The 18,919-nt window shown below is 36.0% G+C and overlaps 1 protein-coding gene across 1 annotated transcript in view; it reads left to right on the top strand.

The window, feature by feature from the left end:
* LOC150100826 (peripheral plasma membrane protein CASK-like) overlaps positions 1–18,919 on the top strand; it is a 710,225-nt gene that overhangs the window by 208,732 nt on the left and 482,574 nt on the right. The window contains exon 7 of the mRNA XM_090401913.1: positions 2,637–2,759. Coding sequence (XP_090258039.1) covers positions 2,637–2,759 — 123 coding nt within the window. The remainder of the gene's footprint in view (positions 1–2,636; positions 2,760–18,919) is intronic.

The raw sequence follows: 18,919 nt of genomic DNA, 5'->3' as shown, positions 1-18,919 counted from the left end.
CTTATAACTCTAGACCCCCCCCGATTATATGGCCTTTCAAAAATACATAAACAAAGTGTGTGTCATTACGTCTCATTGTGGATGGCATTGATTCCCCTACATTTAAATTAGCCAAAGATTTAGCCAAAACGCTCACGCACTATACTGGCAGCACGCCATCACACAAAAAAAAATCAGCCCACTTTAAAGCCAGTATAGAAAACCTCTCACTCCAACACACTGACATAATGGTCAGTTTTGACGTCTCCTCCCTATTCACTAATGTCCCATTCAAAGAAACCCTAGAGCTCATCCAAGCCAGGTTTCCTCCCGATATCTCAGCCCTATTTCAGTTCACAATGAACTCAGGCTCTTGTTTGGCAAGGAAAATTCTACAATCAGATAGAGGGGACATCCATGGGTTCACCACTTTCCCCATCCTTGGCCAGTTTCTTTATGGAAACCTTTGAAGAGTAAGCCTTAAACTCCATCCCACAAAAACCCGCTATTTGGCTCGATACCTGGATGATGTGTTCACTATTTGGCCACATGACTCAGATACACTCCACTCCTTCCTAACACACTTAAACAGCCAACACCCCAGAGTCCAGTTCACCTTAGAAAAAGAGGAAAACAACACCCTCCCCTTCCTAGATGCTTTAATCACTCGCCAACTTGATGAATCGTTGGTTTTCTCTGTTTACAGAAAACCCACCCATACAGGCAGATACATTCATCAGCAATTCCCCCCCCCCACACACACACAACAATACGGGGTTATAAAAACACTATATAACAGGGCAAAATTCATCTGCTCAGATGACGATGCCCTAACCACTGAACTAAACCACATCCTCAACACTTTCTTAACCAATGGCTATAACCCCCCAAAAATACTAAAACCAGTAAACTACAACCCCCCCCTCCACAATAAAGATTACACCAAATCTTTCACCCTCCCCTACATCCAGGGCACCTCTGAGAACATAACCAATATCCTCAAAAAATATGACCTAACTTCTTGTTATAGACCATATAAAAAGTTGGCATCCCTTATCCGCTCTACCAAAGAACAACCACTTCCCCTAGACTTACCTGGTGTATACCAGGTCCCTTGCAGAAGCAAATTGTCCTACTTTGGCCAAACAGACAGGACAGCGAATATCAGAATTTCAGAACACAAAAACTACATCCGATTTCACCAGTACAGCCACTCTGGGCTGGCAGACCATGCCTTAGATACCCACCATAGAATTTGTTGGAAGAAAACTAAAATAATACACTGCAGCAAGTTTAAGTACGAAAGATTATTCAAGGAATCATCAGCAGCTCTAAAAAACGTTCCAAACCTCAACAAATTTAGGTGCATGAAACTATCCCAAATTTGGGAGACTTACATTATGAGAACTTCAGCCCAACAGCCAAGACAACCAAATTAGCCTGCCAGAGGGCACCATTAGGACTTTAGAAACAATATTAATTTCTTGCCTTCTTCCTGAATTGCTTTTGTTAGTGCCTGCGTGCACATACCATATTTTTATGTTCCTGAAGATGGCAACGTTACATTGCTGAAATATTGAAGTTATTCATTAAAGTTGCCTTTAATTAATATCCTTTATATGCGTTGTTAATTCCGTAAGCTAATTACCAGTAATGTATGACCAACGTATATGCCTTGCTACTAGAAGGTGTCTAAAGAATGTCATTTAGACCAGTGATGGTGAACCTTTTAGGCTCCTCATGTCAAAAATTCAAAAAATGTCTTGCTTGACTCTGCTGGTGTGCCCTCCTCACTGAAGTGATGAGATACATTAATTCTTAGACCTCTTCCCCAACAGCCAAGACTGCCTAACAAAACCCACAGGGATCCCCTTTTGAAACTTTTGAAACAGTTTATAGTCTTATAGCTTCCATTTATTTTTTTGTGTTATACACATTGTTACATTTCTCATATTGTATTCCAAATGATGTCTCTATGACAGACAAAATATTTGAACCATTACACTTTAATATGAGAAATAAGCTGTGGTCAGTATAATATTATTTATTTTTTATGTGATTCCCACTCACAACAGGTTATAAGCGTATAGTACAATAGTACCATGAGCAGACTAAGATTTTTTTTGTATATTTTTTTATTCATTTTATAATTATATTTGCATTTTTTATTATTTTTATGTAATTATGAAATCCTGTTCTGGATATCAAATATGGACCTTTTCAAGCCACTTCAGGCCTCCAGTAAGTGGGGCAGTGGCCTTACACTGGTCACTGGAGTGATCTCCCATTTAAATCGTTCGATGCTGTTGGCACACTCTCCCTCGATAAGTTGTTCAGCAAAATCTACTGAATGTAGATTTTAGTTATATTAAACTAAAGTTTTTATTCAAACATGGTAGTTGTCTCCATAATTTTCAAAAATGCATGGTATTCTTTATTTTCATATAACAGAGAGGGGGGAATAAGTTTTTCCCACTGTTTACATATTTCATATTATTTCTGTATCAGCTTTTTTTTTGCAAATTACTTACTGTTAAATTGCATAGTTATATAATCTATTCAAAATTCCTTTTTGTACTTAGAATAGTCAATCTAAATATTTTGATATATTCTTATTATTATTACTTTCATTAATATTGTTCTTTTATTTTGTATAGATGTCAGGATATCAGTGGGACTACATTAGTGATTTTGCAAAGGATTTAGTAAGAAGAATGTTAACATTAGATCCTGAAAAAAGAATAACTATTGATGATTCGTTGGAACACTGGTGGCTAATGGTAAGAATTAAGAAAAAATGTACTTTGGTAATAATTTTTTATTTTATGTTGTGCATGAAATAAAATAATAGATGACTTGTTTGTAAGCATGCAGTATACAAACAAATAACTTTGCATTAAGATACTGTACACATAAACTGTAAGTGGCTGTTACTTTAATGTTTTTTAAAACTTTTTGTAAAAAAAAAAGATCATTATACTGTTCTTTTGGAAACCAATATATGCTAAAGAAATCCATTTTCTTTCGCACTTTCATTGTATTTTTATTATAGGAATATCATACAAGTATTTGGATTGTATAAAATATAAGAAAAAAAACCATTGCCTTTAGGAAATTAGTATATTAGAAAAGATAGCAGTACCTACTAAATGAAATAGGCTTTGTTATTTCCCTATTTATGCTAAAGAAATCCTTTATTTCTGATCAGTTAACAATTATTATTCCAAACACCAGACTTATTGTATGAAATAGTGAAGTATAATAAATTTAGTTTAATCCTTTATCCAAGTGAGAGCAAACAAAGTTTGTGCCTGAAAATATCTTCAGGACTGAATATGGTGTTGTACTATCTTACCTGGGTAAGTATACAACACCAGGCAACTCGTAGCAAAGGTGGAGCACGCTACCAACACTTCTATCCCAGTATCTCCCATAATGCAAAACACATCTCCTTGCGGATATGTTATGCATTAAGGGATTGGCCTACCCAGACTAGTTTCGACCTTTATTGAGGTTACTTCAGTGGGAGCCAAGCCCAGAGTTGGAGATACCAGGCAGAAGCAATAGCAAGGTCATCTTTATCTATAAGAGTTGCCAAAAGGTTTGCCACCTTTTTTTTTTATTAAATTACTCTGGATTTAGAGAAAGATGTTGAAAATTTATTTTTCACTTGGTTAGACTATAATAAATTTAGTTTAATCCTTTATCCAAGTGAGAGCAAACAAAGTTTGCGCCTGAAAATATCTTCAGGACTGATTATGGTGTTGTACTATCTTACCTGGGTAAGTATATAACACCAGGCAACTCATAGCAAAGGTGGAGCAAGCTACCAACACTCCTATCCCACTATCTCCCATAATGCAAAATACATTTCGACCCTTTGTCGAAACTAGTCTGGTAGTGGCCAATTCCTTAATGCATAACATTATACATATCCGCAAGGAGATGTGTTTTGCATTATGGGAGATACTGGGATAGGATGTTGGTAGCTTGCTCCACCTTTGCTACGAGTTGCCTGGTGTTGTATACTTACCCAGGTAAGATGGTACAACACCATATTCAGTCCTGAAGATATTTTCAAGCGCAAACTTTGTTTGCTCTCACTTGGATAAAGAATTAAACTAAATTTATTATAGTCTAACCAAGTGAAAAATAAACTTTCAACCTTAATGAAGTAAACCACTGTATTTGCAGTACAATAGATCTGCAGTTGTAATGGAAAGCATCTGTGTGTACTGTATTGTTAATGTATGGCCTTAAGTGACATTATTGCAGGCATAGACTTCTGTGGCTAATGGGTTCAAAAGATATATTTCAGTGATTACACCACATTTTTTTGATGGATATGAAACAAAAACCAGCAAGAGAATCCTTAAAATGCCTCCAACTAACAACACAATAAAACAGGATTACAAAAACGCAATCTTGCTTCCTTATATCAAAAATGTTACAGTTAAGCTAGTCATATTAATGAACAAACACAACATAAAAGTAGCCTTCCTTTCTATGGAAAAAATCTCAAGATTCCTACATCTGCCAAAACCACCTCATCATCCTCTTAAAAAAAACCAGGAGTCTACAAAATCCATTGCTCTTGTGGTATTTGCTATGTAGGACAGACAGGAAGATCTGGATAAATACACATGGCTGAAGACCAAAAAGATGTACAATACAAAAGAGAACAAAAAACGGGTCTTGCTTTCCATACCACTTCCACTGGACACGATGTACTCTGGCAAAAAACGACGATGTCATATATAGAAAACAACAGTTATATAACAAAATTTAAAGAAGCTGCTAATATGCTAAAAAACCCAACTCAATGCAATAAAAATCAAAGTTTAATTCTCCATCAAGTGTGGTCAATTCTAATAAAAAATCTACCTCAATCTGAGCTCGGACTGTATGAACGAGAAAAAGAACACGTGACATCGTCCAGTATTGTTCAACATCAATAACGTTTTATATCTGCATTCTGTTATTTGAGTTTATGAATAGCCAGATGGTTATGATTTGTATTTATTAATTATCTTGTTTAAACTTTAAGTTATACTATTTACCCCCTGAAGATGTAAATCCTACGATTTACGAAACTTGTTGGGAACTATTATTTCAGTATTTTGTTTGTATAACTGAATAATAAAAAAAAAAGTGTGGTGTAATCACCAAAATATATCTTTTGAAGAAAAAGGAATGTTAATTCCATGTATAAAATACACATTACTTTCAAAGGCACTTTAATTGTATTTTTGTTATAGAATATCATACAAGTATTTGAATTGTATAAAATATAAGAACAAGCATTACTTTTGGGAAATTAGTATATTAGAAAAGATAGCAGTACCTACTAAATGAAATAGGCTTTGCTATATCCCTATATATGCCGGCCTGGTTGGCCGAGTGGTTAGCGTATCCGCTCTCCAGCCAAAAGGCTGCTAGTTCGAATCCCACTGTGGACATAGATGTTTGTGATTGTCTGTAAAAATAATGGTGGTGGTCAGCTGTAGATGGCGCTGGTATACATGATGAAGGTAGTTGCAGTTAGTGGAGTGTTGGAGACCGAGAGCTGTAGAGCAGGTGCCTTCCCTCGATGAGTCTTTGAACTCCCTGGAGGTGTTATGTAATAATAATAATATATTAATTTTCTTGAATATCATGATCAACTATTCTCAATCCTCTGATGGATGAAGGTCTTTCCAAGATTTCTCTAATTAGTTTTGTCCTGGGCTGCTTCTTACCAGACCACACCAATGTGTTTCTTGATTTCTTCCTTCCATCAGCTAAATGATCATCCGCTAGGTCTTCTACATTCACTTGAGATCCAGTTTATTATCTCTGTAGTTGAACATTGGTCAGTTCTTCTAGCATTGTATCCTGCCCATTGCCATTTTAGGGTTTTCATAAAGATGATGTCCTCAACTTTCATCATTCCTCTTATCCACATATGCTGTTTTTATCTTTCCTTATAATTCCCATCATGCAGCTCCATGCTTTTTTGAGTGGTCTCTAGCCTTTGGATGTCTATAGATAAGGGTCCAAGTCTCCAATCCATAGGTAAGAATTGGTTAAAGACTTTTCTCTTCAGACATAAGGATAGTGTTCTCCTAAAGATATTATGGTTTTTATGAAATGCACACGTTGCCAGTGGCACACATTTGTCTGTTTCTCCCTGGATTCTCCCATCTGTAATCTGTAATGTAGGTAGATGTAGTTATTGAAAAATTTCCAGCATTATATCCTTGATATATACATCTGATTTATCTGTGAAGTTGTTGAACGTTACTTTGGTCTTCTCCAAGTTCATCTTCAGTCTTCTTACCTCTTTACTTTTCCGTGCTAGCTCCTGAATCATGTTTTGTAATTCAGGTGGAGTATTAGCAAAAATAGCAGTGTCCATCAGTGAAGTATAGATGGATAAGATGACCTCCATTAATTTTTGATTCCTTTTCCTTCCCAGTTCATTGCTAGAAAAACAATCTGTAATGCTACAACAAGCTTTGGTGATATGGTATTGCCTTAGTGTATGCCTTTTCCTGATTTTGACAGGATATTTGTCTGCAAAAAAAGCCTGAATGTTTCTGTTGCATTATCATAGATACTGGCAATAATTCTAATCTAATTGTCATCTTTATAGATCAATGTTCTTATAGAATCAAAGACCTCATAATTAATGAGTGCCAACAAAGTGGAAGGTCTGTTTTAGTTGGATCTCTCTATTAGTTCCCATAGGAATTTTATGTGATCTATGGCAGTACTTCCCAAACTGTGGGCCATGCCCCCCCCCCCCTTGGGGGGGCTGCAAGTTTTGTTGAGGGGGCTGTGAAATAATGAAAACAAATTTAAAATGTTTTAAGACTAAGTAGTTCTTTTTTGTTTAAATCTTAAAAGAAACGTATTTAATTTTTATTATTTATTATTTCTTTTTTGTTATTTTTTATATTTTAATGGAAAAAATCACACATCGGTGTTGGTTCACAAATTTTGCTTCCTGCATATTTCAGTGCTTAATGAATATTAGTAAATATATGCTGATTCATATAAGTTTCATTTCAAAGGTATTGATAAGAAGCAATTCCTTTGAATAAGAAGGATGTACAAATGCAAAATCTTGAATATAAATACAATAAATATTATAATAATGTATATCTGTATTATATTATGATTTTTTTTTTCGATGGGGGGGGGGGCTGAAATATTTTAATTTTTCCAAAGGGGCCCTTTACATCCATAAGTTTGGGAATCACTGATCTATGGTACCGAATCCACTTCTGAAGCCTGCTTGATCATGTGGTTGGGCTAGCAGATTAACAAAAAGATTAGCAGGGCTGACAAATGGAAGAAGTTGGAGATTCGAAGTAATAATGAAGATCATGTGAATAAATGAAAGAAACAATGTAAGGAGAAAATTTTATATGGAGATTCTATGATCAAAGGACTAAATAAAAGTAACAAACTCTTGTTTTTGGGTGAAAAAATAATTATTTATAATTATTCCAATCAGTAAGGTGAAAGAATGAATTGTCCTGATTGGCACTAATGACCTGAGTGGTAAGAAGTATCCTATAAGGTAGGATGTAAAGGAGTTGTTGAACAAAGCAAAGCAGGTCATGTAGAAAGAATGATGTAGGGTTTGTGAACTTATGATCTGTTTGATAGAAAGAAGGATTTATATAATGCTGATGGACTGCACGTAAATGGATTTGGTGTTAGTGGCTGGAGGGAGCTCTGTTCACTGAGAGTGGTGAAGCACACAAAATCAGGAAAACTTTAAGCAATTAGGGTGGATGCAGGTATGTGTGTGTATATATATATACACACACACACACACACACACACACAGTAAAACCCCTTTTTTACACTTTTCAGGGGACTGATGGAAAAAAGTGTGAATAGCAGGAAAGAGTAAATAGCAGGAAATGTAAAAAAAAAACATTAAAAAAGGCTAAAATATGACTTACTACTAGTATGTGAGTCTACCTACTCGATTACAAAATTTAATAACTGAAAATAAATGATTTTACAATTACTTACATTTATCTATTTAAAAAAATCTTTAATTGTTGATTGTTTTTGCTTTTCGTTTTTTATTTATTTATTTATTTATTTTTTTGACATAGTGCCAGATTGCTTGACTTGAGTTCAGTGCTTGACCTGTTTTTTGCTATCGTGTTCAAACTGGACACGGAGAGTTCAAGATCTTTTGCTAAATGCACACGTGTTCCAGCATGCCAATCTACACATCGCAGAATTGCCATCTTTTCTTCTACCGAAATACATTTTCTGTCTTTTTTCTCCATGTTACTAAGATGGATAATACATCACCGCAACTTGAAAGCAACTTTCGCACGCTAAATTACATAGCAGAAATTCTGCAATATCAATTTGTACTGTGATTGAAAAATCATGGTATCGTTCATCACTACATTACTGCTGCAATCGTGCAGGTCACCGTCATGGCAAAAGCGAAACTACAGCCGAAAGCAACGCCATCTGGGAACAGAAATGCGCAGATTTCCACAGAAATCGATTCGAAAATCAGTATTGCCATCCGAGAAAAAAAACGCAAATCACAGGAAATAACGTCCACATCAAGTTGTTAATGGCGGAAAACAATATATCGTAAGAATATGCCTTAAGACAGGACCAACGGAAAGTGATGTAAATGGCAGGAAAACGTAAATTGTGGGAACGTAAAAATGGGGTTTTACTGTATATATATATATATGTATTCCTGAGCTTCTACTCAGTTGTTCTGGTACATTTTAAAAATAGATATTTAATGACTTTAAACCGAGATAAAATATTAAGTTTTAATGAGAATGATACAACTAGTTTCAGCCTTCTACAGCCTTCATCAGGTATCCATTAAAGGTAGAACACAATAATAAAAATTGAAGTTTCAAAAAACTGAGAATTACAGGCAAAAATGCAATACATAACTGACAAAAAAAAACATTGTATTTTTCAAGTTGTTCTATCCAACGCGCCATTTCTGTTGCATGCGTGCTTGTAAGTTTTCAAGAATGCATGTATTGAACAACTGCAGTATGGCTATCAGGGATGTTGTAACTTAAATCGATGTTCAAATGTTCAGGATTAAGGACGATTTCCCTGGATTCCACGATTTTCCTTTCAGCCTCATCACTGCAGCGAAAAATGTTTTCGGATTTATCCCAACAAACTGAGTGACTTTGTAGATCATCATGAGGATTGTTTGAGAAAAGAACATGACTGGATAGCGCTGATGCATGTGATCTTTTATAGGAGATGTCTCTCTTATGTTCTTCTATACATAGTTCAATAGATTTGTTAGTCTGTCCAAAGTAAGTAATATTACAGTCGCACCATAATTTGTATACACCTGGATATTTTAGGTTGTGATGAATAGGCTTCGGATGGCTTATAAGAGAATGGATTTTAGGTAGTGTAGTGAAAAACGTCCTGATGTATTTTTTAAGGACAGAGCATCGTGTAAGAATTACATCCAGGAATGGAAGGCAGTTATTTCATTCTAGTTCGGCAGTGAATTTTATATTAGAATGCTTGTTGTTAAGATGATGAAGAAAATCCATGAGAGATGTGTGCCCATGACTCCATATAATGAAAATGTCGTCAACATAACGTCTCTAAAGTTTCGGCTTCAGTGAGAAGGACGATATGGCTTTCGTTTCGAACCGGGGGATAGAGGGTTGCCCATTGCTAGGCCTTAGTTCTGTTTGTAAATGGATTCCCTATATCTGAAGTAGCCAGATTGAATAGAATGCTTTAATAAAGCAAATATCTTTTTTGACAATTTGTTCTTCAGTAATGTTAATACCTCCTCAGTAGGGATGTTAGTAAATAATGAAATATAAAATATAAAATTCACTGCCGAACTAGAATGAAATAACTGCCTTCCGTTCCTGGATGTAATTCTTACACGATGCTCTGATAGATTTAAAATCTCTGTATACAGAAAACCCACTCGTACTAATAGATATCTGCGCTGTCAATCTCATCACTTTCCACCACAAAAGCTCGGAACTATCTCTACCTTAGGACACAAAGCACGCTCTCTTTTAAATGAACCAGATGAACTCCAAAAAAAAATTAATCACCTTTCTCTGATCTTTAAACAAAATGGATATTCTGAAAAAACGATTAAGAAATTTCTTCCAGATCCTCCTAGGCAGTGTACTTACTATGGACACTACTAATTTTAAAGGTAGCATCTCCATTCCATACATTTGTTCAGTCTTAGTTCAGTGATGAGTTTGAAAGGAAAATCGTGAAATCCAGGGAAATCCTCCTTAATCCTGAACATTTGAACAGCAATTTAAGTTACAACATCCCTGATAGCCATACTGCAGTTGTTCAATATTTGCATTCTCGAGAACTTACAAGCACGCACGCAACAGACAATGGTGTGTTGGATAGAACAACTTGAAAAATACAACGTTTTTTTGTCAATTATGTATTGCATTTTTGCCTGTAATTCTCAGTTTTTTGTAACTTCAATTTTTATTATTGTGTTCTACCTTTAGTGGATACCTGATGAAGGCTGAAACTAGTTGTATTATTCTCATTAAAACTTTATATTTTATCTCGGTTTAAAGTCATTAAATATCTATTTTTAAAATGTGTGTGTGTGTGTGAAGACACCTCATGAGGTGAGTGTGAGAATGACCAAGAAATGTGAAATCTAGTTTCTCAAGCAACAGTATTGAATAGGGTAGTCAGTTCAGGATGTGAAGGTGGTTGGAAGGGATGCTGCAGTTTCTAAATACTAATACCAGAAGTATTAGGAACAAGAGAAAGGAGTTTTTGGCATTAGTTAGTGCTACCTTGCCAAAAGTTATAGGCAGTAGCAAGACTTACTTGACAGTAGATAGTTATAGGGATAGAATGTGAAGGGTTTAGTATTTACATCAAGGATAGAGAAGGTAGAATGGAGGGAGGGGTACTGCTGATGATAGTGTAAAATTCCTTGTTGTTGATTGCGCCATTTGTAAAAATCGTAAAGTTTTGATGGTATTATTTCTTAGACTGCGCCAGTTTAAAGAAAATCTTGCTCGCCTTATATTTAGGCCTCTATACTGGATCTATGCGCTGTCTCACAAAGCTTATCTATATTACGATGTTATTTTCCTCTTATCTTAATTTGCATCCCCCCCTTTTTTTTTTCTGCTCTTGCCCTTTGTTCGTATCGCACATGTAGCAGACATTTTTCATACTTTTCAGTCTGGCAAATTTATTTATTTTACGACTACACCAGTCAGACTGAATAATAGAGAGTGAGGAATCAAAAAATGGGTTAAAGGGAATATCTAGTCTAATTTCTCTTATCCTTACAGCAGATCATGGCCATATTTAATTAATACACAGGTTCTTAAATTTTTTTAGATAGTGCATAAGCAATGATAAGATCAGAATGTTGTTCAACAAAACATTTATTCTAACTAGAAAATTGTAATTACATACTAGACAAATAATGGGAAAAGCTAAAAGTTTATTTTTCACTTGGTTAAACTATAATAAATTTAGTTTATTCCTTTATCCAAGTGTGAGCAAACAAAGTTTGTGCCTGAAAGTATCTTCAGGACTGGGGTAAGGTGGTACAACATCGGGCAACTCGTTGCAAAGGTGGAGCAAGCTAACATCACTCTTATAGGTAGAGATGACCTTGCTAATGCTTCTGGCTGGTATCTCCACTTGGGCCTGGCTCCCACTGAAGAGACCTCAATAAAGGTCGAAACTAGTCTGGGTAGTGGCCCTTCCCTTAATGCATAACATTATACACATCTGCAAGGAGATGTGTTTTGCATTATGGGAGATACTGAGATAGGAGTGATGTTAGTTTGCTCCACCTTTGTGACGAGTTGCCTGGTGTTGTACCACCTTACCCCACTCCTAAAGATACTTTCAGGCGCAAACTTTGTTTGCTCACACTTGGATAAAGGATTAAACTAAATTTATTATAATGTGAAAAGCTGTTTCTCCCAGCTCAACTAACTTCAGAAAAATACATTGCACAATAATACATATACATTTCTGCCTACACACAACTCGAACACACTGCTCAGCATTTTATAGAATTAGAACAGATTCTTGCTTAACACATACATATAGTTATACATATTTACGATCCAGAACATCTTGTTTACTCACAGTTTTTCTTTTATAAACAATCCTTTACTACGAACAAAGTTTCCTTCGGAACATCTCGTATGTCTTTGCCTTGATATGGATACTTCTTTCTTTAACTTGGACGTTTCAGTATGCTATATACCGTCGCGGTTGTCCTGGTTCAAGTAGCAAACAATATCCTTCCTTCTTTCTTTCCTTCCTCAGTTATTTGCACTACTAGGTAGCTGGGGAGACTATAATTTCGCCTTCGATGTATATCCATCAGATCCCGGTGAGTTGATCTTGAGATCACGGAGAGCTCGGCCTGCTGTAATGCGTTGTAAAATGTTGAGGTTTCTTTATTTAATATAAATTTACTAATGTTACTGTGCCATTGTAATATTTCTATCTATTTCTTTTGACTTGTCTTCTATATTTTCGTTCGTTAACTTTATTATTCTCGTAGACAGGCTTATACGTTGGTTATGCATTATTAAAACACTTAAGGAATAGAACAACGTAGTTAAGGATATAAATTAAATTAAATTTTAATAAATATTTTCCGATATTTCGACAACGTCACATTGCCATTTTCTAAAGGAACTTGCACAAAAAAGTTACGTGCGCGTAGGCACTACAACACAGAAACTGGGAATGAAGAGCCCACTAAAGACCAACCACTTCCCCTAGACCTACCTGGTGTTTACCAGGTCCCTTGCAGTTGTAAACTGTCTTACTTTGGCACAAACAGGCAGGACAGCGAATATCAGAATTTCGGAACACAAGGACTACATCCGTTTTCACAAATACAGTCATTCTGGGCTTGCGGACCATGCTCTGGATACACGCCGCAGAATACGGTGGAAGAAAACTACAGTGATACACCGTAGCAAATACAAATTTGAAAGACTCTTTATGGAATCAGCCTCAGCCCTAAGAAATTCTCCAAACCTCAACAAATTTGGTTGTATGCGACTGCCCCAAATTTGGGAGGCCTACATCTGCAGACCTTCAGCCCAACGGCCAAGAACACCTACTTAGCCTGCTAGAGGGCACCATCAGGACTGTTAGGAGAACAATAGCTTCATCTCTTCATTCTCAGTTTCTGTGTTGTAGTGCCTATGCGCACGTTAACTTTTTTGTGTAAGTTCCTTTAGAAAATGGCAATGTGACGTTGCCGAAATATCGGAAAATATTTATTAAAATTTAATTTAATTTATATCCTTAACTACGTTGTTCTATTCCTTAAGTGTTTTAATAATAACTTTATTATACTTTATCCTTATCCGCTACCTTTCTATATAGTCAGTTAATCTTAATACCTTTTCTCTACTTTCAGTATATAGATTTCTAGAAATTTATTTTATTATTATTATTATTATTATTATTTGACACTTCCAGGGAGTCCAAAGACTCATCGAGGGAGAGTGTGCCAACAGCATCGAACGATTGGTTCCCTTCCAACTACTAACCGCGCTCAAACTTACTTAACTGAGCCATTAGTAGGAGAGGCTCTACCAATCAACCAACCTTTGCCGGCAATAGGCCATTATTCCAGACTGCACCACTAAAAATCTCTAATTGGCATAAGAAATTGTTTATGCCTCCAGTAAAGCACCTCTATACAGTTAATTACAGTCCTGGCTAACTCCTAACTTAAAATTTCGTATCGAGGTTTAATTTCTTTCCCGTTTACAGGATCGGATTTTATTTGAGAACAGTGCAGTTGCTAAAATGTCAGACGGCACTTCTTATAAATAAAACAAACATATTTATTCACACTAAGACAATAATACAATGTATACACTTAAATGATGTTACTATCATTTCCTCTCAAAGCTAAGCATCAAAATTAAACATCACATAGGACAACTCTTAGGCATGTTATAAAATCAAAGACGTAAATCATCAAACAATTACTTATATATATCAAATAACTATCAGCCCATTTACAGTCTAGGAATTATCATGCTTTGACTAATCTCCAATTCTTTCACAAAAAAATGTAACACTCGCTTAGCAACCAACTTCTCACACCATTACAAATCTAAATTCTATAATTTTCTTATCAATTCTTTTAAATCATTTCAACACAATACAACGTAAGCTTAAACTTTCATTAATATCCTTCAAATTATTCTAAAAAAACAGATTCACTCCATGCTAATAAGTTTTCAATCTATTACATCCTTCAGTTCTAAGAATTCAGTCTATCCAAAACAGTCCTTCACATCATATATAAGAGAAAGTTTTTCAACAAAAAAATTTAATTCACATGAATTCTTTCATAGGCACAATTGCACTTAGTCGTATCTTCTCTTCGGGCTTATTCTAGATCCCCCCCCCCCATTTGTTAAGGCTTGTTCTATCGCTTCAAATGTGTCATGGAAACTGTGTTCTCCTCTGGAATCTCTTGCGGCACTGGAGCTCGATCTTTCGGCATTGTAGGCACTAAGACGTATGGTCTGACGGTCAAAGCCTTGTCATCCGGGTCCTGAGCTGCTGCTTGCGCTATAAGGTTTTGCCTCCGGTTACCCTCCACAAATTCATCCGGGATTCCATGGATCGACCTCCCCCCTCTTCTCCTGGCATCACATCTCCCAATGCACGCTTGTCGATTCACCTTAGTCGATTCTTGACCTTTTTATTTCGCCTCTCATGGGACCCTGCACGAAGTTTCTTAGACCCCAGATATTCCAGCGCAAACTTTGAACCAAGGTCTGAGATCCCCATACCTATCACATGCTATCTCCTTTCCTTCTAGAAAGTTCCGACTTCTATCTCCCTGAAGTTTAGTTTAATCCTTTTTTCAGCAGACCGTAACAGCTTCTGATGTATACCGCCCCCTTTTTCTATCGACCTTGATGGCGGTGTCGGACTTCTTTGGTTACAATGGGTTTCCATTCTACCCTATACCAAGTGATACATCAAATATATTTCTGAACTCTAAGGTAATTGCCCCTAAACTTCTATTTTTAGATACTTGTTTACTTTATTTTAGCATGTTTAATTCCTCGGGATCTCTACAGATGAGCATTTTGTATTACTTATGTAGGTAATTCTAACATACTTCTGCTCTCTAAGGGATTTTCTTTTGAAATACACACTCATATATCTTCTATCTACAGTATCATGTAAATTTTTCTGGGCTAATTTCATATGGGCTATTATTAATTACATCTATTATATACAAGTTTACAATTCTTTGAATTTCGGATGTGACTCCTGAAAAATCGATGTAATAAAACATCGTAAAAATGTATGATGCTGCATCGAATTTTACAGTGTGATATATCAGCGGATGTGCCTTGGGGAAAAACTGCCTGGAGAACTTCAGGGAAAAGGACCATCGACGAAACTCCAAACCATGTGAGTATTCTCAGAGTCAAGATGTATGAGTTAACAAAACTTCCAGCCAAGAACTTTCAGTCATCTCCTCCTTCCTTCCTTTCCCTTTCTTTTTTTTCTTGCTCATCCCCCTTAAAAATCCTTCTCGTTCTTTGTTTCTACTCCTGAAATGTCCACCATCATCCTCCAGCGTGATGACGTAACACGTGTTCTCTTTTGCCAAGTCTTTGTCTTAGATGCCTAAACGTTTACAATTTGTTACGAAACTTTCCTTTTTGATGTGCTTATCTTATTCCTTCTTTAATGTGGCCAGCTTAGTATCCTTTTTTTTTTTTTTTTTTTTTTGCTGACTCACTATACTAATAAGGCATAATCCCTTTCTTCTATTTTTAAACACTATAGTTACATAGGTACTATTGAATACATTACACAAAGTAGTTAATTCATTTTTTTTTTTTATATAAAACAAAACCAGTACATCACATTTTCTTTAATATTTTGATTTGACACCCTTGTAAAACTGAGCTCAATAAGTTAGCTAAATTAACTTATTGTATGAGATTTTACAATAGCAGATGAATTGCATAAAAGAAAAAAAAAGGAGACAGGTGAAAGAGTGGTTGTTCTTTTGAAGCATGCTGGTGTAAGATTGAGACTGATAAGACAAAATATATGGTTGGTCGCTTATGACATGGGAGGAGTTCCAGAAATGATCTGGAAGATATGCATCAGCAAATTAGCACAATGAGTGTAGTCAGGTAATTATTATGGGAGATTTCAACTATGGAGATATAGATTGGAAGGAAGAAAGATCACATGACAGGAAGAAAATGGAATTTATATACCTTCTGAGAGGTAATTACTTGAGACAGCATGTGATGAAGGGGACTATGGTATGGAAGTATTGGGTCTGGTCATAGGATCAGAAGGGCTATCATAACCAAAGTGGCCATTTTGCCTCTGATTGAGGAGAGTGACCACACGGTATTGACTTGGGAAGTTGTAAAACGTGAGGAATATTCTGTCAAGAAGGGTATATGTGGAACTACAAGGCAGAATTATGACAAGCTTAGGAGGAACTTGAAGCTGTTCCATGACATTAAATGCCTGCAATGGAAGGATATTAATAGTGCATGGGAGATAGTTAAGGAGCAAAGTCAGAAGGGTAAATCAGGTAGGTGGTAGATGAATGAGTAGTATAATTGACCATGAGCTTCAAAAAAAAAAAAAAAGTGTAGAGAGTATAAAAGGATGAAAGTGATCAGCAAGCTTGTGAACAGTACAAAGGTAAGGTAAGAAAGGTGACTGGCATGGTAAGGAAGACAAAATCAAGTAATGAGAAGAAACTAGCTGACCAAAGGAAATCTCAAAGATTTCTTTCATTATGTGGCAAGTAAGAGGAAGAATGACTATGGAAGGATAACCTTAATGAGTGCTGAATGTCCACTTTGCAAGGGTATACCATACACGTGTGGTTACTGCTGTGATAGATGTGGGAACACAGGTGGGAGAACTGGAGAAACTGGAGATTGATTCTTAGGATATTGCAGAATCTCTGTAAATATGGCTATGGGATTATATGGGATATCAACTCATGTTTTGTGAAAATATGCAAGGGAATTGCCAATGCCTCTGCCTAGGCTCTTTAATTAAAGTCTCAGCTCTGGCAAAGTCCCAAGAGACTGGAAGGAGGGCAAAATAATTCTTTTGCATAATGGAGGACTAAGACTGGTAGCAAATTATAGACCAATCGGAATCTCAGGAATGGTGATAAAAGTACTGGAAGAGAATTATTAAGTAATAGGCGGATAAGACTGTGATACTCAATGAGGGTGAAGCATGGCTTTGTGAGGAGGTCAATCATATTTTAGTAGTGTATAATTTTTTTAATAATATGACAGAAACAGCTCATTTGGATGAAGGGAATAGTTATATGATGAATCTGCTATTTGCAAAAGTATTTCACAGAATACTACATGGTACTCTTAGAAAATTAGAAGAAATGGAGATGAATATGGCACTCTTATTCATCTCCAATATGATTTAGAGGGTGACTGATGGACAGATACCAAAATGTGGATATGGAGGAGCAGAATTCAGACGAAAGCAGTTGACTAGTGGTGTGGCACAAGGCTCTGTAGTAGGATCACTGCAATTTGTGCCTAAATGATATGATAAATCCTGTTTGTTTTTTTAACAAAAGAGTTCATATTGAAGAATTGTTCTGATTCTGCTAGAAGGCTCCGATGTTCATTTCTTTCACCAAGCAAATTTACTAACCGATGTTTCATGTTCTTATTGTTGATTACTCCTTGCATTTCAGCTTCCCATAATAATTTTATGCTGTGGTCTTCGTTACCCAGGTATTGGATTTGCTCTCGAAAAGAACATAAATAAATAATAAATCATTGTTAATATTAATAATAATTTATAAATCAATTCATTAATAATAATAAATTTTTGTTATATGCGCGCGCACGCACACACACACACTGGTGTCCAAAACTTAAGGATGAAAACTATTGCTGAAGATCACAACTGCAAATTCAGATGAATCAGCTTGTGGCAATCTGTTAACTGATGATTCTGAGTAGAAAGCAGGGACACATTCATTTCTCATGCATGCAAAGAAGGGTCACATGGTAGCACTCAGCAAGATGAAAGGCAAAAGGCTGCATTAAGAAAATTGTGGTTCAAGGAAACTCTTTTCATGAAGGAATAAAGTTGCAAAATTGGATGTCTTGTAATGTCTCCAAAGACATCATCTAGAAGATTTCATGTGGGGGGGGAGAATTATTAGAAGGCTGCAGAATTACTGATATTGCAAGAGAGTTGGAATTGTACATTGCATTGTATTCCATTAGTTTGAAATATTCTATACAGCATTTCAAACCAATGGAATGTGTTCAGATATTTCTTAAGAGGTTTCCCCCCCCCTCCCCCCTCTCTCTCTCTACCACAGGGCATGAAGACAGATTTTTGGATATAACAACAAAATGTAATCAACACATCATGGCAGGTCAGCTTGCAAGTTTGCTCCATTCAAGCACAGGTGTGTAGATATCTTAACAAACTCTGGCAAGACATATGCAACAAGTAGGCCTATATGCCCAAAGGCCTGTGGTCTGCAGCCTTTTATCCACAGCTCATCATAGAGCATGTTTTTAATGGTGCTGTATCCATAAAAATTGGACAAGACACCAATGGGCTAATGTAGTCTATACACATGAGAGTTGTTTTATGTGAGAATTATGGAGGAATTTCTCTATTAAGTGTTTATTTATGGTAAAATTTATGCAAATATACTTCAGAAACAGCTAATAACAATTGTGGAAGGGAAGCTTGGTGAAGAACAAGCTGGATTCAGGCCATATAGAGGTTGTCAGGATCAGATTTTCACTTTAAGACAAATAGTTGAGAAATCATGGGAATATATCAAGTATCTGTATTTAAGTTTGGTTGATCTGCAAAAGGCATAAGACAAAAT

Source organism: Typopeltis vanoorti, chromosome 12 (assembly GCF_054136105.1).
Source record: "Typopeltis vanoorti isolate ZY-2024b chromosome 12, IOZ_Tvanoo_1.0, whole genome shotgun sequence".
Classification (NCBI taxonomy): domain Eukaryota; kingdom Metazoa; phylum Arthropoda; class Arachnida; order Uropygi; family Thelyphonidae; genus Typopeltis; species Typopeltis vanoorti.
This window is presented reverse-complemented; position numbering and strand designations above follow the sequence as displayed.